General features: G+C 42.1%; 2 protein-coding genes across 7 annotated transcripts in view; one reads left to right on the plus strand and one right to left on the minus strand.

The window, feature by feature from the left end:
- The window catches only part of Pacc1 (proton activated chloride channel 1), a 32,447-nt gene extending 9,680 nt beyond the window's left edge, over positions 1 to 22,767 (plus strand). For 2 of the 5 annotated variants that reach the window (XM_070041542.1, XM_070041545.1), the window contains exons 3-8: positions 256 to 465; positions 1,813 to 1,964; positions 3,346 to 3,488; positions 4,627 to 4,771; positions 7,555 to 7,662; positions 10,051 to 10,477. In XM_070041542.1, the coding sequence (XP_069897643.1) occupies positions 256 to 465; positions 1,813 to 1,964; positions 3,346 to 3,488; positions 4,627 to 4,771; positions 7,555 to 7,662; positions 10,051 to 10,212 (920 nt within the window). In that variant the 3' untranslated portion in view covers positions 10,213 to 10,477. Of the gene's footprint in view, positions 1 to 255; positions 466 to 1,812; positions 1,965 to 3,345; positions 3,489 to 4,626; positions 4,772 to 7,554; positions 7,667 to 10,050; positions 10,478 to 10,937; positions 11,086 to 21,846 lie in introns of those variants that run through there. The other 3 variants (XR_011376312.1, XM_070041543.1, XM_070041546.1) reach the window with 3 other exon arrangements.
- Ppp2r5a (protein phosphatase 2 regulatory subunit B'alpha) overlaps positions 12,803 to 25,617 on the minus strand; it is a 55,501-nt gene continuing 42,686 nt past the window's right edge. For both annotated transcript variants that reach the window (XM_070041540.1, XM_070041541.1), the window contains exons 4-13: positions 25,326 to 25,418; positions 22,787 to 22,917; positions 21,490 to 21,549; positions 20,164 to 20,272; positions 18,954 to 19,007; positions 17,691 to 17,741; positions 17,085 to 17,204; positions 16,880 to 17,007; positions 15,781 to 15,882; positions 12,803 to 13,990 (exon numbers count right to left, since the gene is read on the minus strand). In XM_070041540.1, the coding sequence (XP_069897641.1) occupies positions 13,858 to 13,990; positions 15,781 to 15,882; positions 16,880 to 17,007; positions 17,085 to 17,204; positions 17,691 to 17,741; positions 18,954 to 19,007; positions 20,164 to 20,272; positions 21,490 to 21,549; positions 22,787 to 22,917; positions 25,326 to 25,418 (981 nt within the window). In that variant the 3' untranslated portion in view covers positions 12,803 to 13,857. The remainder of the gene's footprint in view (positions 13,991 to 15,780; positions 15,883 to 16,879; positions 17,008 to 17,084; positions 17,205 to 17,690; positions 17,742 to 18,953; positions 19,008 to 20,163; positions 20,273 to 21,489; positions 21,550 to 22,786; positions 22,918 to 25,325; positions 25,419 to 25,617) is intronic.

Here is a 25,617-nt window from a genome sequence, read left to right on the forward strand (position 1 = left end):
GGTCAGCACACCTGTTGGATTGTAATCACCTACCCCTGTAGAGGGTAAACACCATAGACACTCTTCATCCCAGTGCCTGAAGAGTGGTGTGCAGTGAATGTCTCCAGGTTCCCTTTGCTATGATTGGGATGGAGTGGAAGGCCTGGTACATGGCGGGGGTTCGGGTAAGGCAGGTGAGGACCTGGAGGTTACTGACTGTCTTTGGCTACTCCCTGCCTCTGAGGCTCAGGTCACAGTCCGGTGTCTTGTTGCCAGGCCTGGACAGTGAGTCTGCCTCTAGCAGCATCCGCTTCAGCAAGGCCTGCCTGAAGAACGTCTTCTCTGTCCTGCTCATCTTCATCTACCTGCTGCTCATGGCTGTGGCTGTCTTCCTGGTCTACCAAACCATCACAGACTTCCGTGAAAAGCTCAAGCACCCTGTCATGTCCGTGTCTTACAAGGAGGTGGATCGCTATGATGCTCCAGGTAGAGCCTGCTGGGCCAGGTGTCAGGCCCAGCTCTGGGGCATCAGCTGGCATATCCTCCCAGAGCTGCCAGCACAGTGCTAGATGTTATAAGTGAGGTGGGGTCCAGGTATAGGCTCATACCTATACTTGTGGCCACCATCAGGCCTCAAAAGGTGTGGGGAGTTTAGAGGATTCTGGCAGCATTGGGGTGGGAAGGAGGGCTAGGAAGAAAGATGCACTGGAACTAGGCTTTGAAAATCATGAGGTGGGCAGTATTTGTGCTGAGAGGGGCAGGAGCAGTAAGCAGCAAGAGCAAGAACAGTGATTGGGGTAGGGAGACACTTCTGGAGAGAAAGAAGCCTGGATGCAGCCAGAGACCAGGTGAGGAAGTGTGAATCAAGCATAGTCTGGGATGGTGGTGGCACAGCCATTCAAAGGAAGTAGCAGCTCTCCAGGCCACCTTGTGTCCCTTCCTGCCCCATTTGTATGTCCAACCCCTGAGTGGCAAGTCATCTCTGACAGAGTGGACAGTACACCAGAATTAGGGGCTGGCATCCATGCTCTGGAAGGATAGGGTGAATGGAGAGCCCCTGGTCTGTGGCTCAAGCTCTGCCCATGGCCCAGGCTCTGCCCATGTGGTGACTGCCACCTTCTCTGTCATGTGGTGACTGTCACCTTCTCTGTACAAAGGCTTCCTCTAGTTACCCTCAAGATGGCCTGCTCATAGGTTAGAGTTAGAGTTGGGCCTCCCTCTGCCCAAGGCTCCCTGACAGTCTCCAGCATCACTAAGTGTGATGGTTCCAGCTCATCTGCTGGCCTTTCTCTCATTTGTCCTCTCTGTACATCTGCTCTGTCTCTGTGGGTGTCTTATACCCTGGTGGTCTGATGCTAGTGCTGCTTGCAGCACTTTAGCCTATGAGGTCAGAATGCTTCCTCATCCCAGGTGACTAGGCTGGCAGAGGCGAGGACTCAGGATATGACCCATATACTTGGAGTCCAGACAGAATAGGTACCGGAGACAGAATGAGTTCTAGGTAATTCCATACCTCAAAGACAACCCCACTCCCAACCCCCGCCAGCAGTTCTTCCAGTGGGTGATGAGCCTGGGGAGCATCCTTGGGCTCATTGCTCTAGGAGGTGTCAGAGTCCTTCTCTGTGGGCACAGGAGGCTATGTTCCAGCCAGATTGGGGCTTGCTGAGGGGCCACTGATGTCAATGAAACTGAAACTGCCTTCCAAGTCATTTTCCCTCCCTTCTTGGCAGTCAGTAAAGGTGTCTGGAATATAGATTATCAGGAGGTATGTGGTAGTTTCAGGTGTGGCAAGGACTGTGACTTCTGACATTTGCTTTTCTGTTTGTGTCCCAGGTATTGCCCTGTATCCTGGTCAGGCCCAGCTGATCAGCTGTAAGCACCATTACGAAGTCATTCCCCCTCTGACTAGCCCTGGCCAGCCCGGTGACATAAACTGCACCACTCAGAGGATCAACTACACACACCCCTTCTCCAATCAGACCACGGTAATGCTCGTCGTCTTCAGCTTGCGCTGGGCCCGTGTGCCCTGCTGGCTCTGTAACTCAAGTGCCCCTATTCTCTTCCTCATACTGTTGCCATGAATACTCAGTCCCTGGCCAGATGTCCACATGACTGCCTCACCTGCATCCAATAAGGTCAGTGAGGGCTTTATCCTCAGCTGACTGATGTCAGGGCTTGCTGAAGGTGGGATGAGCCCCTGTCCTTGGTGCAAACGGCAGAGCTGAGGGGTGGGGCTGTGTGATGTAGTGACTTGAGTCCCCTGTTTGACTGTGTTAGAATCAGGAGCAGGTGTTGTATAGTGGCTCTGTGCCTGAATTTAACGTCAGATAAAGGAGAGGGCTGGAGAAGGTTTTAAGTATCTAAGTGCAAAAAGATATTAAAAGTACAGTGAATAAATACAGATAAACTCAGGAACTGGAGATAGGTTCTTGGCTCTAGGCTAGGCCAGGCAAAATTAGCAAGGCCCCATCTCAAAAACAAGATGACAGGGCTAGGAAGGTGGCTCAGTGGTAGAGCGCTTGCATTGCATGCTTGAGGCCCTGGGTTCGATTCCTCAGCACAACATAAGCAAAAAGAAAAAAAGCCGGAAGTGGTGCTGTGGCTCAGGTGGTAGAGCGCTAGCCTTGAGCTGAAGAGCTGAGGGACAGCGCCGAGGCCCAGAGTTCAGGCCCCATGACCGGACCCCAAAAAACAACAACACAACAACAAAAAAACCAAGATGACAGTGGATGATGCATGCCTTTAATCTCAATTACTCAGGAGGACCAACCAAGATTCAACACCTTCCCAGGCAAAAGTACAAGACTATGAAAGGCAAACAATGCAAAAGGACTGGAGATGTGGCTCAAGTGGTAGATTGCTTGCTGCTAGGCAAGTGTGGAACTCTGGGGTTAGTCCCCAGTACTGCTGAAAAAAAAGGTGGGGGGAGAATATGGGCTTACCTTAGCAAGCAAACCCTAGAAACCTTAAAAAGACATACATATTTTATCCACTGTATTTTGTTTGAAGGTTCCTTATGACATTAGAAACAAAACGGAAGGGAAAATGATACACTAGAAGTAAACATTCGTATGTATACAAGTGCACATCCATACTAAAGAATGGTGAGCTTCCATAGTTTGGCCAGTGATTTACAGAGGGGCCAAAGGCTGCAACACACCCAGCTTGGCTCTGAGCACTGTGCTGAGACTGGCTCGCTGTGAGTCAGCTCACCTGCATCCCTGGGCAGGAGTGTCTGGTAGAAATCACTGGAGACTGCTGGGGGCTGTAGTCTGTACTTGCTTTAAGAGCCTCTGTGCCCAAGGTAAGGGTTGAGGGGCCACATAGATTTCCGGGACTGAGACTCTGGCCTTTGTATCCCTGCAGAAAGTTGCCCTGATTGTCCGGGGCCCCCGGGAAGTAAAGAAGCGGGAGCTAGTCTTCCTCCAGTTCCGCCTGAACCAGAGCAATGAGGACTTCAGTGCTATCGATTACCTCCTCTTCTCCTCGTTCCAGGAGTTCCTGCAGAGGTGGCCTTTAGGAGTTCACAGTGATTCTGCTATATTGTCTTTTGGCATTTTTCCAGCCTTGCTCATCTCCCTGTTAGCGACTTAGGCCTGAGGGTTGGGGAGCAGTGTGGCAGATGGCTCACTGGCCTAGGGGAGGAAGGCTGGCATGAGCTGGGTCCATTAAACTCATAGCAGTTAAGCACACCTGCTGAGGAATGCTCCATGCCTGTAGCACTGTTAAGAACAGATCACGTGGTCTGGTCCGTGGAGCCTGGTCTCCCCAGCCTCATGCACCTGTCTTGCCCTTACTGAGGGCTCAGGTTTTTGGCATTAATGGCTTGGATATGATGGTGCAGGTCCTACGAGCTGCTCTAGGTCTTTACTTGTAATGATGTCTTTTCCTGGCCATCAGAAAGTTCCTATCTGCTCTAGACACTGCTTTGGGAGTATGCAGTGATGCCATCACTGGAGCCCAGAGTGCCTATTAGAAGGGAGCATCTTTTGTGGGTTCTCAGAGCCTCTGCCTCTGCCTTAGCATCTTCACCTCTTCTGCTGCCTGCCCTTTCCTCTCTTGCTCGGCTCACACCTGATCTGGCTGGCCTTCCGACAGCAGACTTCAGATCACCCCATCCGCCAAGCCCTGAGCTCCTGTTCCAAACTTCAACCCTTCCTGCTTGCTCAAGGGCATTTGGTTCTGCTACATCTGCACCACACTGGGTTGGAAGAGTGCTGTTCTATCCCACTGAGAATCACTCCTGGAGCCCTTTTCCTGTCTCTGTGACTTCCAGAGGGAGTTGAGAGGCAATGGCAAGGGCTGCCCTGGCCCCACTGAAGCCCAGTTCTCCGAGGAGTCAGGAGCACCAGTTTCAGTGAGCTCTGCAAACCTGAGTGCTTGGAGGAGCTCTCCCACCAGGTGCTGCATAGGTGCTACTGCCTCAAGGATGGAAACAACTTTCCATTTGGAAGCCAAATGGCAGGAGTGCAGGGGTGGGGCTTTTGCCCTCGACTGGCAAACAGCCCCACTGAGGCAACTGAGCTTGGAGAGAATGCAGGGAGTGGACCCCATCCTGGTTGTGCCATCAGGGGAATTTGCATCTAGTTGCATTTGGCCTCTGCTGTCAGGTATAAACCTGGACCTTTCTTCTCCCGGCCCCCCAAGCCCAGACAGGGCAGGCTTCATGCAGGCCTGTGAGAGTGCCTACTCCAGCTGGAAGTTCTCTGGGGGCTTCCGCACCTGGGTTAAGATGTCACTGGTGGAGACCAAGGAGGAGGATGGACGGGAGGCAGTGGAATTCCGGCAAGAGGTGAGTGGCCCTGGGTTTGCTTTAGAACTCCTGGTACTTTTCTCATGTTTGTGTGAGGTGGAGGAAACTTTGCAGTGACAAGTCCTTTGATTAGGTCCTCAAGGGTTAATAGTCCTTCAGGAAGGGATGGGAACCTGGAGGTTCATCCCTGGCTTCATATGCCAGGGCAGAGTGCTCTTCTGGGGGCAGTGCGTGGTGGCACTGTCTTTACTGGCGGCTGGTTCTCACAGCTATATATTTGTAGTTGTCACAGTGACTTGCTCAGAAGTACCTGATCACCTAGACCTAGCAGTGCTATGTGGTTTGTGGCTGCATAGCGAATGTATTTGCAGGGAGGAGACGAGACAGTGGTGTTGCAATCCTGTGTGATGACCACTGGGATGCAGGAGGAGGAATAGACTATGGTTCCTCTCTCTCTCTCTTTCCTGACAGTACTAGGGTTTGAGTTCAGGACCTTCAGCTTGCTCAGCCTGTTTGCTCAGCTGACACTATACCACTTGCGTCACATCTCCACTTTCCTTTTAACATTCTGTTGACGTGTGTGTGTGTGTGTGTGTGTGTGTGTGTGTGTGTACTCATTGCATTAGAACAATGCAATGACATCAGTCGTAAAATTATAAATTTAAACTGAGTATATGCTCAGGTATTTTTTATTAACAAAGGTTGATCCCAAAGCTTTCATCCCACTGGCCTAGAGTCAGGAGGTATGCTGGGGTCATCAGGAGGTATGTTAGGGCTGGAGCCAGGGGGTTACTGATAGAACCAGCAGGTATAGTAGGGGCTGTCTGTGATCCTGTGATCCTCCTCTCCTGGGGAGGACTGTGGCAAAAGGCCTAGCGGTGGGGTTAGAGATAGGAGATTTGAGGCAAGTGTTGGTTGTCAAAAGCAGAAGTAATGACCCCGCTTGCCTCTAAGGTTTCTACCTAGGTGTGGTGCTTTGCCCTCCTATGTCCACCTGAAGAGGCTGATTGTATATTGTACAAGGATCTTGCCCTCTGTTCCTCCTCAGAGGTGTCAATGTAGGCACCTCTGAGGGCCAGCTTAAGATAGGTATGGATTGGAATAGAAGGGCCTTCTCTAGAAGTGAATGCACTTACCTGATTAGGGACTGTTGTGGGTCAGTCTTGAAACTCCTGAGTCCTGGCTTGTATACCGTTGAAGGAAGAAGCTATTTTCCCCCACTAAGGTGAAAACTCCTGGACTCTCTATTTGGTAAGTTACCTGTCATTGGGACTTGTATTTTATACTCTACCTCAAATTCTCTTCTGGCCCAAAGAGGTGTTTAGTCATTGTCCAGTTACCAGCTCCCCTTTTGGCACTAACTTGTGTTCTAAAACTAGAGGTAGAAACCCCAGTGAGCCTGTGAATGAGACTTTTGGTGTTTTCTAATTTTATTTTTCATTTTTATTTTGGCCCTGGGGCTTGAGCTCAAGGCCTGGGAGCTGCCTTTGACTTTTGGTGCTCTAGCCTGCCACTTGAGCTCCACAGCTACCTACCACAGCTCCACTTTGGGGTTTTGGTGGTTAATTGGAGATAATGGTCTCATAGACTTTACTGCCCTGTCTGGCTTTGAATCATGATTCTCAGATCTCAGCCTCAAGAGTAGTTAGGATTATAGGCATGAGCCACTAGTGCTTGGTTGAATGAGAATTTATTACTATTTTTGGCTAGTCCTGGGGCTTGAACTCAGGGCGTGGGCACTACCCCTGAGCTTCTTTTGCTCAATGCTAGCACTCTACCACTGAAGCCACAGTGCCGTTTTTGCCTTTTTCTATGTGGTACTGAGGAATCAAACCCAGGGCTTCGTGCATGCTAGGTAAGCACTCCCCTGCTAAGCCACATTCTCAGACCATGACTGAGAATTTTTTATGCCTTGTATTGTCTAAATTCAAAAACTTTTGGCAGGGTCCATAAGCTCTTGACATCTTGACAGTCTTGACATCTCTAATAATAGATTATTTCATTTAATCCTTACCATGCTGCAGTGAGGCAGACATTTTATCCCATTTTCCAGATGGCAAAGCTGAGACTAGGATCAGGTAGTGTGCCTACATATCTGGCCCAGCTCCCTCTGCAACATTTCTACTCTCCATTATACCACACAGTAGTTGATAGCCAGATCTCACCCTGTAGGCCCACCAGATACTTAAAATCTCTTGCTGGTGGATTTGAGGCTATACTTTGTCCCAATAGATTTGAAAGGTTGAAACACTCAGCCCTAACTTTGGAATTTGGGATATCCTATTGCATTTGTGAGTCTAATGTGGGAGTTATTTGTGACTTATTTGTTGAGTACAGACACCAGATGATAGATTTTGGTGACAATCCAAAATGCCTATTGCATACCACTGATCCTGATTCCTCAAAGAACTGTGGAAACCATGGTAAAGCCTTGGCTCCATATTTGTTTAAAATTTTGTGTATGAGCCGGGCACCAGTGGCTCACGCCTGTAATCCTAGCTACTCAGGAGGCTGAGATCTGAGGATCGTGGTTCAAAGCCAGCCCAGGCAGGAAAGTCCATGAAAACTCTTACCTTGAATAAACCACTAGAAAACTAGAAGTGGCCTTGTGGCCAAGTGGTAGAGCGCTAGCCTTGAGCTGAAGAGCCGAGGGACAGCGCCCAGGCCCATATTCAAGCCCCACGACCAAAAAATAAAAAATAAAAATTTGAGAGTTTTGGGCTTTTTCTCCAAAAGACCAGATCCAGAGAGCTGAGGTCTAAGATCCCTTCTTGTTTTCTTTCTGGGTCCAGAGATGGTAACTTTCTCTCCTCTGCCTCTAGACCAGTGTGGTTAACTACAATGACCAGAGGCCAGCTGCTGAGAAAAGCATTCAGTTGTTCTTTGTGGTCTTCGAGTGGAAAGATCCTTTCATACAGAAAGTCCAAGATGTGAGTATGATTTAAGAATTGGAGAGCAAATTCTCTCTTCTGATGCATTTTGGCTAATCCTTGCAGGATAAGTCTTAACTGGCTCTCATAGCATAAAACACCTTGCATTCTATATTTATGACATTGCATGTTACATGTAATTTGTGTTTATTCCTCCCCACTAGAGTGATCTTTGTCATTAGTGTATTGTTTCTGGGAAGGCAGAAATACCATTGGGTTTATCCTTTATCTGGGATCTAGCAGTACTTAGCACAGAGTAGTTGAGTAATAGAAGTAGAAAGCATTTAGTTATTGTATAAATTGCCACTAAAAGTCATTCTTCAGTGGTTCTTTATTGGTGGTAAATTGCAGCAGAAAAGTACAAATAATTAAAGCATCAATTAATGCCACCTTTTGAGACTGACATCTTGGAAGGAGAAATAAGAGCAGCTTTGCTCAAGGAACATTGGCACACTAGCCTCCCAAGCCTGTTCCAGGTCTAAAGACTGTCATTTACACGAACACAAAAGGACTTTATGTGATCATGGCTTCCAGGAAGAAATTTCAAAGCTCAAATATATAAGCTTCAGCTCCCGGTCAGGGATTCTGTGAGATGGATTTAACATCCATAACTGTTATGATCAAGTAAGTCTGTGCAGAGGGATACATGGCAGTAGAAGGATCATAGCTGAAGTGTGTAAGTATGGCCCCCTCCTCTAGGTGTGTTCTGAGTAATCCTGATTGGTAGGGGTGGTAATAGCCATTTTTCATATGTGAACACAGAGGCTTATACTACTCAGGTTAACCACTAGAACAGGGCTTACAGATGTTTTCTATTGTTACCTTGGGAATCCAGAAGTCTAGCATAAAACTTGGGCCTTAACACATGCTCCTCTTTTGAGGAACAGTCTAATGGTTTAAACGACTAATGGCCGACATTAGCTGTCGAACTATACCCGAGAGGGTTTTGCCTGAGTGGTCAGGGGAGCACAGCTTCAGGGATGAGGAGTCCACATAGGAGGACAGCATCCCAGGCAGGGCAGTGTGAGGCAGATGCATGAAGGAGTCTGTAGCGTGAGTTTGTGAGGAGATAAACTAAGGTAAATAAGATGGAAGAAAAGAGAACCACACTTCTTGTGGGCCTAGGTATAGTTTTAGGAAAATTGACTTCAAATCAGAGCCACTTATTGTTGGATCAGGTCACAAAAATTGAAGTTCAATGTTGGACTTGGGTGTGTGCAGGTACTGGGGCTTGTACTCAGGGCCTACTCTCACTTGGCTTTCTTGGTCAACTATACCAGTTGAGTGATGCCTCCAGCCTGGTGTTTGGCTGGTTATTTTGGAGACCGAGTCTCACAGTTTTCTGCCTTGGCTAGTTTGGAACCTTGGTTCTCTAGGTCTCAGCCTCTTGAGTAGCTACGATTATAATTGTGAGCTACTGGCACTAAACTTGAGTCTTACTTTTAGAGATTTTTGAAAAAAATTTTTCCTTTCAGAATCACTTCATTATATAGGAGTTAGTCTGTTTTCTTCTGACTAGCTGTGAACGTTAAATGTGTAGTCTGAATGAAGTATGAGTTTTAGAACCCAGGTATTTTTTGTACAGTCCCTTAATCTAGGAAGACAGTAATAATAGTGTGATTTAAGAATTAAGGTTAGCCGGGCGCTGGTGGCTCACGCCTGTAATCCTAGCTACTCAGGAGGCTGAGATCTGAGGATCGCGGTTCAAAGCCAGCCCGGGCAAGAAAGACCGTGAGACTCCTATCTCCAATAAACCACCAGAAAACCGGAAGTGGCGCTGTAGCTCAAGTGGTAGAGCGCTCGCCTTGAGATGAAGAGCTGAGGGACAGCGCCCAGGCCCAGAGTTCAAGCCCCACGACCGACAAAAAAAAAAAAAAGAATTAAGGTTAGCTTGGCAATAGTGGCTCATGCCTGTAATCCTGGCTACTCAGGAGACTGAGATCTGAGGAACACAGCTCAAAGCCAGCCTGGGCAGGAAAGTCCATGAGACGCTTATCTCCAATAAACAACTAGAAAACTGGAAGTGGCACTGTGGCTCAAGTGGTTAGAGCGCTTGCTTTGAGCTGAAGAGTGCAGGGACATCGCCCAGGCCCAGAGTTCAAGTCCCACAACTGACAAAAAAAAAAAAAAGGTTAAGCCACATGCAGGTGGTTTATGCCTGTAATCCTAGTTATTCAAGAGGCTGGTCTGAATATTGTGGTTTAGAGCCAAGTGGTAAAGTCCATGAGATTCTTAACTTCTAATTAATAAGCAAAAAAGTGATGAAGTGCTAACTTTAATCACAAAAGTTGAGGGACAGAGCTCCAGCCCCAGTGCTGGCACCAAAATAAAATTTAAAAAAGAATATTAGAGCAACCCAGTAACCTGTTTGCTGCTTCTGTTTCACAGATAATCACAGCCAATCCTTGGAACACAATTGCTCTTCTTTGTGGAGCCTTCTTGGCATTATTTAAAGCAGCAGAGTTTGCCAAATTGAGTGTGAAGTGGATGATTAAAATTAGGAAGCGGTATCTTAAAAGAAGAGGCCAAGCTACAAACCACATAAGCTGAAGTCACCTTGATCCTTACAGAACTGCTACGTTAATAGAAGTCCTCCTCATGCCTGTGTTAATCATGGAGCCACCAGCAATCCTGTACTCACTTGAAGAAAGGGATCTTGCAGGGAGGAACAGCCTGTCAGATTGGAACTTCTAGCCCAGAAAGAGGCTGTTTCAAGCTTAATGGAAAATATCCAATGGATAACCTGAATGCTATTTAAATACTTAAATTATTAATGTTGTACAGAGCTGTCTGATGTCTTGAGCAGGAGCAAGGTTTGTGGAAGATATGCCTTTTTTATTTGGTTCACTGTATAGTTAGGCTCCAATAGGGGACAGTTAAGACTGCACTTCTACTTTAGGCTTTTCCTTGAGGTTTTTAAAGTGGACAGATAGGAGTGTGGTTTTTACTGAAAACCTTGACTGTCAAAATGTGTGGGTCACGTTTTAGAACCTCTGCACTGTATGCAACGAAGAAAGGCAAAACCCTTATGACTTTGGCACTATCTCCCAGTGCTAACCAGGGTCTGACAAGCTCTCTCATTTGTTAAATAGCAAATGAGACATTAACAACTATTTGAAACTAGTGATTACATTTCTTATGGCCTAACTAGCCACCTAGTTCTCTGGCTAGAATCTCTGTTCAGGTATATGTGAGTTTAGTGATTAACACCCCAAACCACTAATACAAATGTACATAGTAAGTGCCTACTCGGTATATTTTGATTTCATTAACAGGTAAATAAAAGTTGAATTGATAGAAAAGGAATGTATGTGCCAATATGAATATCTGCTAAGCCAACAGGCATCACGATTATGTCATGATCTCCACAAACAAAAGGTGGCGCGTGATTCCTGACATGTGTCATCCTTGCTTCCAGGGAAGGTAAGTTGGGCATGGCAACTCACACCAGGATGAGCAACATACCATACCTAGTGAATAATCTGGTCAAAACAATGTCCTAGAGCACCCACCTAGAAAGCTGCTTGTCTAGCTTTTGACAGACGTTATACCTAGGTATTGTTTACATTGGCTGAAGGTTGGTAATAAAAATTACTTCCAATTTTAAATTATTCACATGCTTGTTGCATCCAAAAAGGACATACTAGTGTTTCTTGGATTCATGATTAACCTGTAAGATTATCCAGAGAGAGCAACTCATATATTTAAGACATTTTTTTTTTAATCTTCCATTGAACTTAGCAAGAAATTGTTGAGTTATTAACAGTGAACTTGTAGAAAGATAAGTTCCCTGCTACCTTTCTGTTCCTAAAAAACACAGGAACTCCAGGCTGGGAAGGTGGCTCAGTGGTAGAATGCCTGCCTTGCATGCCTGAGGCTCTGGGTTCAATTCCTCAGCACCACATAAGCAGAAAAAAAGCTGGAAGTAGCACTGTGGCTCAAGTGGTAGAGTGCTAGCCTTGAGCTGAAGAGCTGAGGGGCAGTGCCCTGGCCTAGAGGTCAGACTCTACGACTGCCAAAAAAAATATGGGAATTCCAACTTTAGGTTGTTCTATAAAATCTCAAATTGAAAGCCAAGCCTAAAAAATTTACGTCAAGAATATTTCAAAAACAAGTGTATGATTTTTTTTTTTTTTTTGTCGGCCGTGGGGCTTGAACTCTGGGCCTGGGCGCTGTCCCTCAGCTCTTCAGCTCAAGGCGAGCGCTTTCTCTACCACTTGAGCTACAGTGCCACTTCCGGTTTTCTGGTGGTTTATTGGAGATAGGAGTCTCACGGTCTCTCCTGCCCGGGCTGGCTTTGAACCGCAATCCTCAGATCTCAGCCTCCTGAGTAGCTAGGATTACAGGCGTGAGCCACTGGCGCCCGGCAAGTGTATGATTTTTTAAAAAAGTATTTCTATGGACTAGGAATGTAGCTCAGTGATAAAGTATGTGCTTAGCATGCATGAGTCTCAGTTTGATCCCCTTGCTGCCAAAAAAAAAAAGAAAAAAAATCACTAAAATATCTAAGGGTTCGCTTCAGTGAACATACCAAAACAATATTTCCTGTATGGTAGAAAGTTGAGAAACCTACTAAATAGAAAGTTGAGTAATACTGTTTATTCAAAGAAAAATAAGTTTACTCATAGCTGCAAATTATCAAAATTCACTCTGGCTGCTCAATAAAATAAATAGCCCCAAACCTTCGATTTCTACAAATTGATTTAAGACTTTGCCTTCAGAGTCTACTGTGTGGTAGGATCATCCTTATAACTGTGCTGGCCACAGACATCAGCAGTGCTGGCTGGTCTGGGATTAATATTGGGTCTTGGAAGAAATCTCTAGTCTCAGCAGTGACAGGTTGACTTTGTTGGGCCTGCTGATTGAGAATATGGTAAAATCTAAGCCACAGTACTGAATGGTTCAGGGCCATAGAGAAGAGCAAAGTGACCCATGAGTACTATGCAGAACCTGCGCTAGTTTTAAACATCTGCAGTCAGAACATTATGGCCATGTCTGCTACAGTCTCCCTGCTCTTTTAATTATAATGTATCCCACAATATGTCTTCATTTTCTATAAATGTGGTTAAGTACATATGTTAAAGGGGAGCAGGTTTCTGTGTGCTTAAGCTTAAGAGTTGAAAAAAAAGCAAAAATGACATAAGGCAAAATACAAACATAGACTTTATTAAATGCTGCTCAATCCCCCAGTGAAGATCTTTCATTATAAAACAGTTTCCACACAACTGCATGGTAAGAGATTGGAATGGTACTCTGATAACAAAAGATGTGAGAAATACTTGACTAGGTAAAAACATACAAGGCCTCTATGTAGTCAACTTTTTCAGAACTCTACAGAGGAAGGCTACTGCATTTCCTTTAAATAAAGCTGGCAGTGACAATTAGCATTCAGCATCACCACATTGTGGGACTCAAAACCTCCACCCTGGGTCAATAGGCCTGGGGGAAGGCAGATTGGGAGGACTGGAAAGGCCCTGCCTCCAGCCTCGGGGAGGAAGAGGAGGAATGAATTGAGAGGCAAGTCCAGCATTACCTGGGTAGCCACTAGTTACCTGTGTGCACTCTAGGGCGTTGCTGCTGATGGGGATATTCATGAGGGACAGCCTGAAGAATTTTGGTTTACTTTCCCATTTTATTTATAGTTTGTGCTTTAAAAGCCTAGAGATTTAAGAGTAAGCTCAAATTCCAGAGTACAATTAAGATCTTTAGTGAAGGTGGGCTTAGGCAGGGAACTCATCATCATGTTCCTGGGGAGACAAAGGGCAGGGAAAGGATGGCACCTTAGTTTTCTTTTCGGAAGTATTCTTTCCTAGGATGTAACTAAGGTTTGCAGCAATGTGAAAAGCACATTATAAAAGGGAAAAATATACAAAGCAGACTACTGATCTATGTGCAACACAATCAAAAAAATTCAAGTCATAATTCTTACCACTCCCATAATTATCTCACTCATATCATAGATGATAATATTCATTTCTGTGAAACTTCAGAAGTGACACAATAAATCAATGATTAGACAGAGGTTACAATATACTGTGGCCATGATATAGCACGGGGCTGTTTAGTCCATCACTTACAGTTGCCAGAAAAAAACAAGTTGGCCTTTTAGTTATACTGATGAAGTTTGCTTTGCAATTTTTACATGTTTCAAAAAAGTGTACAAAACTGTGCCTACCCAATAGAGGCGGTAGGCTGTTAGTTGGCATTCGTATTGCTGAGAATACTATGCATGTTGTAAGCACTGTTCTGTTTTTCTAAAGCCTTCTTTAGCTTTAGCTCTTCTAATTTTTTCCATAATTCTTCACGTTCCAGTTCCTTCTTTTTTTCTCTGTAGATAAACCAAGATTGTTGTAATTAGAACTTATTTCAGAAGCTGATGTAAGACACTACTTGGCAGTTTACTGGAGAACACCCCACTCACATTTCATTTATCTGTCTCTAAAGTGCTGCTGTCTAGATGCCTAGAGCATCTTATTACTTCCTGTCACTCAAGTATAACTATGTGCATCTCTGCTCTACTCTGAGTGCAGTACTATGTGAGTGCTGGCTTTCCCTTGAATACAGCATGGCAGAACGCTCATACATTACTCTTGCCATGTTAAATTTGTGCAGGAGCTGTGGTTGTCTGGATCACTGCCACAGACAGGTAGACTATGGCACTCACCTGCAGATGCAGTCTTTATCCCACATCTCACTAGGTTGTTTCTTAATAACTCCTGCTCTTAATATGTCAAATGAAAATTTCAGTATTATCTCAAACACACTGAAAGTCAAAATGCCTATTGGTTGCTTTAACAGTTGCAACTTCATTTCTAAGGGAAACATTTCTAAATAATTTGAACTAGATTATTAAAAAAAAGACTTTCTAACCACTTAAGACTATTTTTGTGGCTACATTTTAAAAACAAATCTTTTAAAGACTTGCTGATTTATACAGTAATAACATTCTTAGTCATGTAAAATAAACATTTTAAAGGTGTAAGTTTCACCAAGCCATGGTGGCTCATGCTGTGATCCTAGCCACTTGAGAGGCAAAGATTGGGAGAGCTGTGATTCAAGGCCAGCAGACCCTATCCCCAAAAGGGACACAGGAATTGTTCAAGTGACAAGAGCTGCTTGCCTAGCAAGTGCAAGAACCTGAGCTCAAAATCTGTACCACAAAAGTGTGTGTGTGTACATATTTCTTAGGAATTTAAATCTATTTTCTCATTGCTCCCAGAGCTCACATCATGTACTTAATTTCTATTCCTGCCTGAACTTGACTACTTAAAGAGAAATGCATTGAATTACTTATTGATGGTCTAGCATGGCTTTGAAGAAGGGCTAGCTCCTTTCTCAACATAAGAAAATCATGATTAGGAATTTGAAGTAAAAACAATATCAGCTTTTATAAACTAGACAGTAATATAAGAAAATGATAGCTCTTATTCTCAAATGATGGTAGACTCAGGTATAGTGGTTACTGCTCACCTTAAGCCTAAAATAAATATGTTAAGGCAGCAATTAAAAAATAGTAATTTATGAAATTCTCAACAAAATAATTTGCCAATCCATTTGTCATCTACAATATACATCATACAAGAAACAACATGCCGCTAGCACGCTCGCCCAGTCTCCCTCATCCCATAAGAGAAGTATGCTGACCTTAAAACACTACAATCACAGCAATGGAACTGTCAAGCACTTAGGAGCCAGTGAACAGTAAAACTCTCTAGAAGTCTGTGTATGAAAGTAGTTTTCATAAATGTAAAAAATCAAATTGTACAAGTTAATATTTAAAATTTAGCATGAATTGTGTTTCATAGTACACATGCTATGAGACTGATGAAATCTAGGCTCAGAATGAGATAAACAGGATTTATGATCCATATTAAAATTATAATCTAATACTAGGGGAATTAAGTATGCAAGAACCTGTTTTTTTACTGCTTAACAAATGTATAAAATTACTGGGGCAACTTTATTTAGACATGACTAATGTTTAGAGGCTATCAAAGTGTGATGCCTAATGTGTATTGACTTATAAACATAATTAACTTAGAGACCATACCTTTTTTTTAAAACAAACATGTTTAACTTAATATGTTGATTTTATATATAACTTAGGATATCAAATACCTCTGTCTTTCAGCTTTGTATGAACTAGTAAGGTCATCAAACAGCTTGCCATTCATCTCCATTAGCGTTTTCAACACGTTATACACCAGTGCTACAATGGTTCTGAAACGATACCAACAGAGGAATCATTCGTAACCCTGTTCTAAAATGGGCTAAATGTTGTCTGACATTATCATACTTAAAACTGAGCTAAAAACGTTCTGGATCTTCATGTCTGTTACAATCTCGTATATGAAATTGTAGGTAATTTTAAAAGGTGAAAAAGAGGGCTGGGAAGGTGGCTCAGTGGTATAGAGCGCTTGCCTTGCATGCCTAAGGCCCTGGGTTCGATTCCTCAGCACCACATACGCAAAAAGAAAAAAGCTGGAAGTGGTGCTGTGGCTCAAGTGGTAGAGTGCTAGCCTTGAGCTGAAGAGCTGAGGGACAGCACCCAGGCCCAGAGTTCATGCCCCATGACTGGACCCAAAAAAAAAAAAAAAAGGTGAAAAAGATCCAACTAGTACAGTTTGAAAGAAGGAAAGCAGAAAGCAGGATCAAGATAAGGATGTGACTGCAGATAGACCATGTGTTTCACATATCCTGTGCCCTTAAGTCCTATAGCCTCTCCTGGAACTGCCTATAGACTAGACTGGGAACAGATCTGTCAGCACAAGTCTGCATTACAGTAGTTTGTGTATTTTCCACAGACGGCCAGCTGGTTTCTTCAATAGGCTTTGGCCACAGTTGGTACAGAATGTTAACCTTTGGAAGATGTGCTATTTTCAGTTGAAACTTAAGCCATATACTGAAGTACACAGACATACATATATTTCTAACTTTATTAAAAATGTGTATGTATACATTCTGTGTATAGAATATAACTGATGATGTTAACTTTTGATATAAGTTCCAAATCTGTATGTTGTTATATATGAGAAAATCAAATGCGAAAAAGGTTAGACAACACAAGAAAAATGTGACCAACAAACATATGGAGCTGGGCACTAGTGACTAATGCCTGTAATTCTAGCTACTCAGGAGGTAGAGCGCTCACCTTGAGCTGGCCCAGAGTTCAAGCCCCACAACTGACAAAACAAAACAAAAACAAAAAAAAACTTACGGATTCCAGTGTTCTTTGGAAATTTTGTACAAACTGGCAAACATAATTGGCAGAATTTTATCAATGTTCTCTTCAATCAAACTAAGGATATATTCATTATTCCAAAAGTACAAGGCTCTTTCTGCAACCTAAAAGACAGAAAGGTCAAAATTCAAAGAGAAAGAAATGATGGTATAAAATGAGGAAGGTGTCATTGAAAACATACCTGAAAATGAGAACTGGAGACACACTTGGAGATCTGCTTAAAAAGTGGCTCTTCAATTTTTTTGAACTGTGTTGGTTCAATAACATCTAAGATTTCTTCAATTTCTCCTAAAAACATCACCTAAGTTAAAAAAATTTAAAAAACAATGTGACAAATTATGATACTAATTTATAAACTATATAACTGAGGTTTATCTACAAAATATAAATTGAGAAGCCAGGTGCCAGTGGCTTCCACTGGTAATTATAGGTTCTCAGGAGGCTGAGATCTGAGACTCAGGTTCAAAGCCAACCCTGGCAGGAAAGTCTATGAAACGCTTATCTCTGGTTAGTCACCAAAAAGCTGTAAGTAAAGCTGTGTGGCTCAAGTGATAGAGCACTAGCCTTGAGCACAAAATCTCAGGGGCAGTGCCCAGGCCCTAGCACTGGAACACACAGAAGTATGAACCAAGGAAAAAAGCTCTGGATGGCAGTTTCATCGTGTGCCAGATCTCCTTGCTTCCACCTATAGCACAGCAATACAGCCAGCCCCAAGCAGCAGGGTTACAGCCTTGTGATTGAAAGGTTCTACTGAAATGCACTACTTTCTTTCGTGAACAAAACCTACCTCTTTCTGACTGCATGTTTTGGGCCAAAATTTCAGCAGTCCTCTGATTACCTGCAAAAAAAATATATAGTATTAAGTATCAGTAACAGTCAGATGGAAATATGGAAAAATATGCTTTTCATAATGAATGGTTATATAGACATTTCTCCTGTGACTAATTCATGAGTTTAATATAATTTCAATCAAATACTACTGAGTTGGATGCTAGTGGTTCACGCCTATAATCAATTACTTACAAGGCTGAGATCTGAGAATGATGTTTTGAAGCCAGCTCTGGCAGGAAAGCCCATGAGACTTTTATCTCTCAACCCCCCAAAATTCAAAACAAAACAAAACAAAAAAAACTATAAGCTAGCCTCGGGCTTTAAAAACAAAGCTCGGAGGGCTGGGAAGGTGGCTCAGTGGTAGCGCGCTTGCCTTGCATGCCTGAGGACCTGGGTTCGATTCCTCAGCACCACATAAGCAAAAAGAAAAAAGCTGGAAGTGGCACTGTGGCTCAAGTGGTAGAGTGCTAGCCTTGAGCTGAAGAGCTGAGGGACAGCGCCCAGGCCCAGAGTTCAGGCCCCACAACCGGACCCAAAAAAATAAAAAATAAAAAAAATAAAAAATAAAAATAAAAGCAAAGCTCGGAGACAGTGCCCAAGCCCTGAGGTAAGCCCCAGGACTGGCAAAAACAAACGAAACAAAACAAAATCCTTACCAAGGTTCAGTTTTTTATTTTTTTGTTCTTATTTAACTCCATTTCCTCATTTCTTGAAAGTTTTCATGATAACTAGTCAGTTTTCATGATAACTAGTCATTTTTTTACTCTCCTGAACCTTCATTTTATTATTATTATTTTTTTTTTTGGTCAGTCCTGGGGCTTGAACTCTGTCCCTGAGCTTCTTTTGCCCAAAGCTAGTGCTCTATCATTTGAGCCACAGCTCCACTTCCAGCTTTTTCTGAATAGTTTATTGGAGATAAGAATCTCATGAACTTTCCTGCCTGGGCTGGCTTTGGACCACAATCCTCAGATTTCAGCCTCCTGAGTAGCTAGGATTACAACCTTCATTTTTGTGGACAAAAGAAGTAGAGTTGCTAGGCACTGGTGGCTCATGTTTATAATTCTATTACCAGCACCCCTTTTAGGCCCCTCCCCTCCAAAAAAAGAAAAGATACAGTATTATTATACTCTGGTAAAAGCCAACAGAATGCTATAATGAAATGCTAGCTATTACTTCAGACCAAATAAATATATACACAGAGCATTAATAGAACACTTACTGGTTCTGTCAGTGTTGTATCTTTCTCCAGGAACTGTACAACACAGTATGCTAGCTGAAAGGTAAGGTAAAGTTTACAAATATTGATGAGGAAAGTAACTTTTGGGATGCATTTTTTAATATTTAGCTAACAAAACTTAACCCTAGTTTATTTTGAGATATAAAACATGAATATACTCACAATTATGTGAGTGCATCCAACTTTTTAATCCTACTAGTTACTTCTAGTTCAAAAAAGATACTTTTAGTAGTAATTTCTCACTGTAAAGTTAACCATCTCAAGTTAATGATTTAGTTCTCAGTAGCGGTTTCTACAGGTATGCTATGCTGATGTGTTATCTTCTAAATACTAAGAGACCAAAATCTTTTCTACCTAAGTTATATTGGTTAGAAGTAACATTCTATAGGTGTGTAATTTATTCAAAGTCAGATAGCTAATTACATCAGGGCTTGGGCCAGATTATAAGTAAGCTTATTTTTTCTGTGTTAACTTTATTTTAGTGTGTGTGTGTGTGTGTGTGTGTGTGCGTGCGCGTGCGCGCGCACGTACGTGCGCGTGCCAGTCTTAGAGTTTGAACTCAAGGCTTAGATGCCTCGAGTCCCTGACCTTTTTTGCTCAAGGTAAGCACTTTTATCACTTCAGCCACATCTCCAATTCCAATTCCAGCTTTTTAATGTAGAATTCAAGTTAAGAGTCTCACAGACTAGTTCCTGTCTTGGCTGGCTTCGAACTTTGATCATCAAACCTCTTGAGTAGCTAGGATTACAGGCGTGAGCCACCAGTACCCGGCTTTATATTAACTTTTCTAACCTTACAGTGTTCTTATATAACTAAATGCCACAACACTTTACAATACTTAGAGATTTATGTAACACTTTACCTAATAATTGTAATGAAATTTTGCTTTGTACAAAACTTAATTGCTTAGTTATACTTAAAACTGCCATCATTCTCTCCACTTTCACTGATTCTCATGGTTTTACATGGAAAACTCTGGAACAGCAGTATTTGCAGTACATTGTGGCTAAAACATTAAGTTTCAAAACTAATTGTTAAAAAAAAAAAGCTGGCTCTCAATTAGCATATACATTGTCTAGAAATGGTGGCACTTTTTCTTGAGAAAGTAGTTAGTAAATAATATTTTAAATACTCTTAAAAATTGGTTGTAGAAATAGTATGTATGTTATTTGAAATGTTTTTGAAAACTTACCTGAGCGTGAAACAAAGCTAATCCTTTTGCAGTATGCATAGGAATAAGAACCTTCATTAGAAATTGTTTATGTTCTGCTTTCAGTGGCAATGCAAAGCCATTGATAATACTGGAGGGAAAGAAAGGTAGGGGAAGGTTAAGTAGTTATGACTTTGTTTCTACAAGGTGTCATGTCTGTGAGTAGACTGGTATGTGACAGTTCACCTTCAGACTCCTTTAGAAAGACTGATCCTATGAATTCTGCTCCTGTAAGTCACTCAATGATCCCCAGAGAAGATCAGGGCTGCCAACCACTGAGGGCTGCCAACCACTGAGGGCTGCCAACCACTGCCTCAGTGCAATGTCTGCTTCACTTTGTGTGGACTATTTTTCCTCCTTAAAGGCAAGGAGAGTCAATGCCACAGTATGTTAGAATTTTCAGTATGTCCCAAATATAAATGGGTAGTTTTTTCCTTTGTTGGATAATCTGAAATTAAGAAGTAGTTTTCTCTGTAGTAATTTTCTAACTATTTAAAGGAGACTGAATTTTTTTAAAACAGCAGTCGAAGTTTCCATTTACTCAAGCAAAAAGTGTTATGTAGTGAATAAGAAAGGCAAAATGTTTTTACAAACAAAAGGATAGGCGGGGCACCGGTGGCTCACGCCTGAAATCCTAGCTACTGGGGAGGCTGAGATCTGAGGATCACGGTTCAAAGCCAGCGCAGGCAGAAAAGTCCGTGAGACTCTTGTCTCCAATTAACCACCAGAAAACCAGAAGTGTTGCTGTGGCTCAAGCAGTAGCGCTCTCGCCTTGAGCTGAAGAGTGCAAGGATAGCACCCAAGCCCAGAGTTCAAGCCCCACGACCGACAAAAAACAAAAAAACAAAAAACAAAAGGACAAGAGATTCTTAAAAAAAACCAAAAACATAAAAACACTGGTGGGTCAGGAATCTGTATCTATACAAGCATTAATGTAACAAACACTCATAGTTTCTCTCTTCCCAACCACAACCTGCAAATTCATGTGCAATTTAGCAAAATCAAGCATAAAACATACCAGACCTTCATAGCAGGAAGGCTGCTCTGACAGATCTTGTAAAGCAGTGTTGTAATTTGCTGACCCGTTTAAACTCATAATTTAAAAACTTCATAATCTAAAAGCTAAGTCTTAGTTCTGTCTTTCCATCTGTCTGTCTTGTCTATCTGTGATGCTGGGGATTGAACCTGAGGTTTTGTGTTGTGCTCTATATTTAAGCTCTAAAATGGGAAATTATTTCTTTAACTAAAATGTTTGTACAAATGTTCAAAGTTACTTAATTCTTAAAAAAAAAATTCAACCTGACCTACCTTCCTAGTATTTCAAGAAGTTCAGCAACACCATTGAAATGTTCTGTTTCATATATAAACCTGAGTTTAAAATAGAGAGGTGGAATAAAAATCAAATGTCAGAAAACGTCATCTAACAGGCAAGGCAAATCAAACCAAAGGGTAACATTAAGAAACACAGGCTTTAGGTTGATTTTCTTTGTAAGCTATTTTGCTCAAAATCATTTAATTCATAGTGCTCTAAAAACAGCTATTTACTATTAAGTCATGTATACCTTTGCTAGAACTTGCTTTTGTAAGATAACAGCATGTCATTTCACCTGGAATACTGCATATGTAAAAGAAAGATTTGCTCAAAGTTGTTTCGAATTTCTCTAGACCTCACATGACATTTGCTGCCTCACTTTCCAAGATTAAGATCTCCTTTAAAGCATGAACGTCAAACCCAAATGATAAAGCAAGACAAAACAGCTGTCACACATGGCTGAAGTGAACTTAGGAGGTGATGGAAGCCTGGAGGAAGATTCTTCCTGGAGAAGCTAGCCAGCACCCATCTCAGTGTTGTAACATGGGCGCACTAGCCTAATTTCCTAGGTCTTCAATTAACCTGAAATGTGAGTGTAAATGTGAAACTGCATTATGTGAGGCAAATATTTTAACAGATTAACATGCATGAAGTAGTAAATGATATGAACTTAATGGTCAAAAAAAATCCAAAGAGCCAGGCACTGGTGGCTCACTCCTGCTCCTGTAATCCTAGCTATTCAGGAGGCTGAGATCTGAGGATCACAGTTCAAAGCCAGCCTGGGCAAGGAAAGTCCATGAGTGTCTTATCTCCAATTAACTACCAGAAAACTGGAAGTGGTGCTGTGGATCAAGTGGCAGAACGCTCCCTTTGAGCTGAAGAGCTCAGGGACAGCACCCAGGCCCAGAGTTCAAGCTCTACAACCAACCAAAATAAAATCCAAAGAAAGTATTTTTACAAGCTGTTGGGTTTAAGTAATACTTATACAAGAAAATCTTTTAAACAAAAGCCCAAAGAAACAGAAAACCATTTCTCTAAAAAGTTGTTCTCTCAATAAACCTTAATTGGTATTACCTATCAAAAATGGTCCTCATTGTTACTATTCATTAGTAAAACTGCAAGTTACCAGTTTATAAAAGCTAAGATGCAACAAATGATATTTGTACTATAGGTAAATTTTTTTAGTTAAAAAATTCAGTTTAATTTGTAGATTCAGATATTTAAGTCTGTTTGTGAGTGTGTGTGTGTGTGTGTGTGTGTGTAGGGGTTGCAACAAATAAATATGTAATTTACCTGAGGAAAATGTTGTTAATTTGTTTTCTGATGAATGCTCTTAATCCAAGAAATTTCCCATAAATTCGATGCAGTACAGTCTTCAGGAAGTCACGTTCTCTGGGATCTTCACTATCAAAAAGCTCCAGGAGCTTTAAGAAAAATCTGAGAAATTACTTCTAAAAAATAATCGAGCTAAAATGACTTTTTTTCTATTACTGATTTCAAGATTATCCATGAAATCTTCTACATTGTTCTTTAAAAAATTCTGCCTTATCAGATTTAAGTTATTCATGTAAATAAATGGGGTAAAGTTTAGGGAGCATTTATCAATTTTATATTTTTTTAATGACACATTAAAACCAGGTGTGGTGGCTCACACCGATAATCCCAGCTACCTTGGAGGCAGAAATCAGGAGGATAGCAGTAGCAGTTCAAGGTTCAGCCCAGCAAAGAGTTCATCAAGACACCATTCTCAACCAATAAATAGCTGTGTGTGGTAGTACATGCTTGTCATCTTAAGCCACATGGGAAGCATAAATGGGAATATTACAATCCAGACCAGCTGGGGCAAATACATGAAACTCTACTCAAAAAAAATCAAAAAACAAAAAGGACTTGGAGAAAAATGGACTTCTAAAACACCTGCCTAGCAAGTGCCAGGCCGGAGTACTGTGTGGGTAGGGACACACAACACAGATATAAATACTTCAAAAAAAACTAGGATGATTTGACTTACCATAGATTTATTATTAATTCAGTATTAATAAAGTATTAAGTATTAATGGGGCTGTTGCCCAAACTGACCTCAAACTCTCCATCCTCTTAGTCTCTAGAATGCTGAGATTTAAAATCTTAAGCTTTTAGATTGTATCATCAAATAATAAAGTTTTTTTTTAATGTAGCTGTATAAATATATGTAGCTAATAAAAATTGTTGCCAGGCGCTGGTGGCTCACGCCTATAATCCTAGCTACTCAGGAGGCTGAGATCTGAGAATCACTGTTCAAAGCCAGCCCTGGCAGGAAAGGCCAGGAGACTCTTATCTCCAATAAACCACTCAGAAAACCGGGAGTGGCACTGTTGGCTTAAGTGGCAGAGTGCTCGCCTTGAGCTGAATTGCTGAGGAACAGTACCCAGGACCAGAGTTCAAGTCCTATGACTGACAAATAAAAATTGTCATGGAATTTTACATTCTCAATGTTGGTAATGATAATTACACTAGAGGCTAGCCTCAAACCTCATCAGTTCTTATTACACATCTATCTCAAACCCAAATAGATGCAACAAGGGTAGTGACAACTTAAAATCATATTTACACATCCCCAACCCAAGTAACATGCTTGTAACTGGCTACAGGTCAAGACATTAGGGCTCTGGCAAAAAATATGTATTCAACATAAAAATTTACCATAATAGACCTGATACATTTTGCTCAAATTACTAGAAATGGCTAAACTCACTTTACACTAAAATTCATGTTCTGATTCTGGGTTTACTTAAAAGATAATTCCACACTAATAAAAAGGGACCCTTTTAAAAGTCATGTTTAGTTGTTAAAGTCATGTTTCATTTACAGATAAACATTTAATACATCTCTCCCCCCACCCCCTTTCCAGTCCTGGAGCTTGAACTCAGGGCCAGAGTACTGTTCCTGAGCTATTTTGCTCAATTTGGTCAAGGCTAGCATTCTACCACCATAGCTCCAGTTTTACTGGAGATACGGGTCTCATGGATTTTCCTGCCCAGTCTTGCTTCGAATGAAGATCCTCAGATCTCAGCCTCCTGAGCAGTTTGGATTATAGGCATGAGCTACCAGCACCTGGCTACAAGTTTATGGGGAACTATTTTTAGACACTATAATTAAATGAGTAATCTAGGCATTTTGATGAAACACAGAATGCTAGTTGTCAAGAAACCTATTTCTTCTTCTGGCTATGATACTAATATCAAACTGCTTTTAAGGGTAAATCATAACCTCTGAGCTTATATGTTTGTCTTCATCAATAAAACAGGAAAGTCCCTCCCTCCCTCCCTCCTTTCCATTTTTGGTACCAATTCTGGGGCTTGAACTCAGCTTCTGGGCACTATCCGGACCCCCCCCCCCCCCCGCAAAACAAAACCAAACAAAACATTGTCTTATGGGCTGGGAAGGTGGCTCAGTGGTAGAGTGCTTGCCTTGCATGCCTGAGGCCCTGGGTTCGATTCCTCAGCACCACATAAGCAAAAAGGAAAAAGCCGGAAGTGGCGCTGTGGCTCAAGTGGTAGAGCGCTAGCCTTGAGCTGAAGAGCTGAGGGACAGCGCCCAGGCCCAGAGTTTAGGCCCCACGACCAGACTACCAAAATAAAACAAAAACAAAAAAAACAAAAAACAATTTAGGATTGGCTAGGATGACTTGATTGACTACTCACAAATTCTCAAACTTAGTTCACTTTTTTCCCTACTTGGCAAGGATATTATGTGCTTTCAAAATAATGTTTAAAATCTGGAAGTCAGGTCTACTTTAATCACAAGTTAATAGATTATTAAGATGAATATAAGAAAAACAAGAGTTCCTTACCTGCTGTACAAATTTCTGATCAATGTATCGTTTTGCAATGCTAGGCTGGAAATCAGGGCTCTCCAAAAATCTCAAGAAGAATTCATACACCAACTATAAGAGAAAGTCAAATAAAAGCTGAGATACTGCCTTTAAAACTCTTCCCTAAGTTATAGTTGCTATAAAAAAACAAACACATTTTCTTCAGCAACTCAGACGACTTCTGATTTCAGTATAAAATATGAGTTTATAATAGTTTCCAATACTATATACAGTTTAGTCTTTAAACCAATAAATTTTGAAATTTATTGCT

The sequence above is a fragment of the Dipodomys merriami genome, unplaced genomic scaffold (genome assembly GCF_024711535.1).
Source record: "Dipodomys merriami isolate MVZ:Mamm:240054 unplaced genomic scaffold, mDipMer1.0.p SCAF_31, whole genome shotgun sequence".
In the NCBI taxonomy this organism is placed as follows: Eukaryota; Metazoa; Chordata; class Mammalia; order Rodentia; family Heteromyidae; genus Dipodomys; species Dipodomys merriami.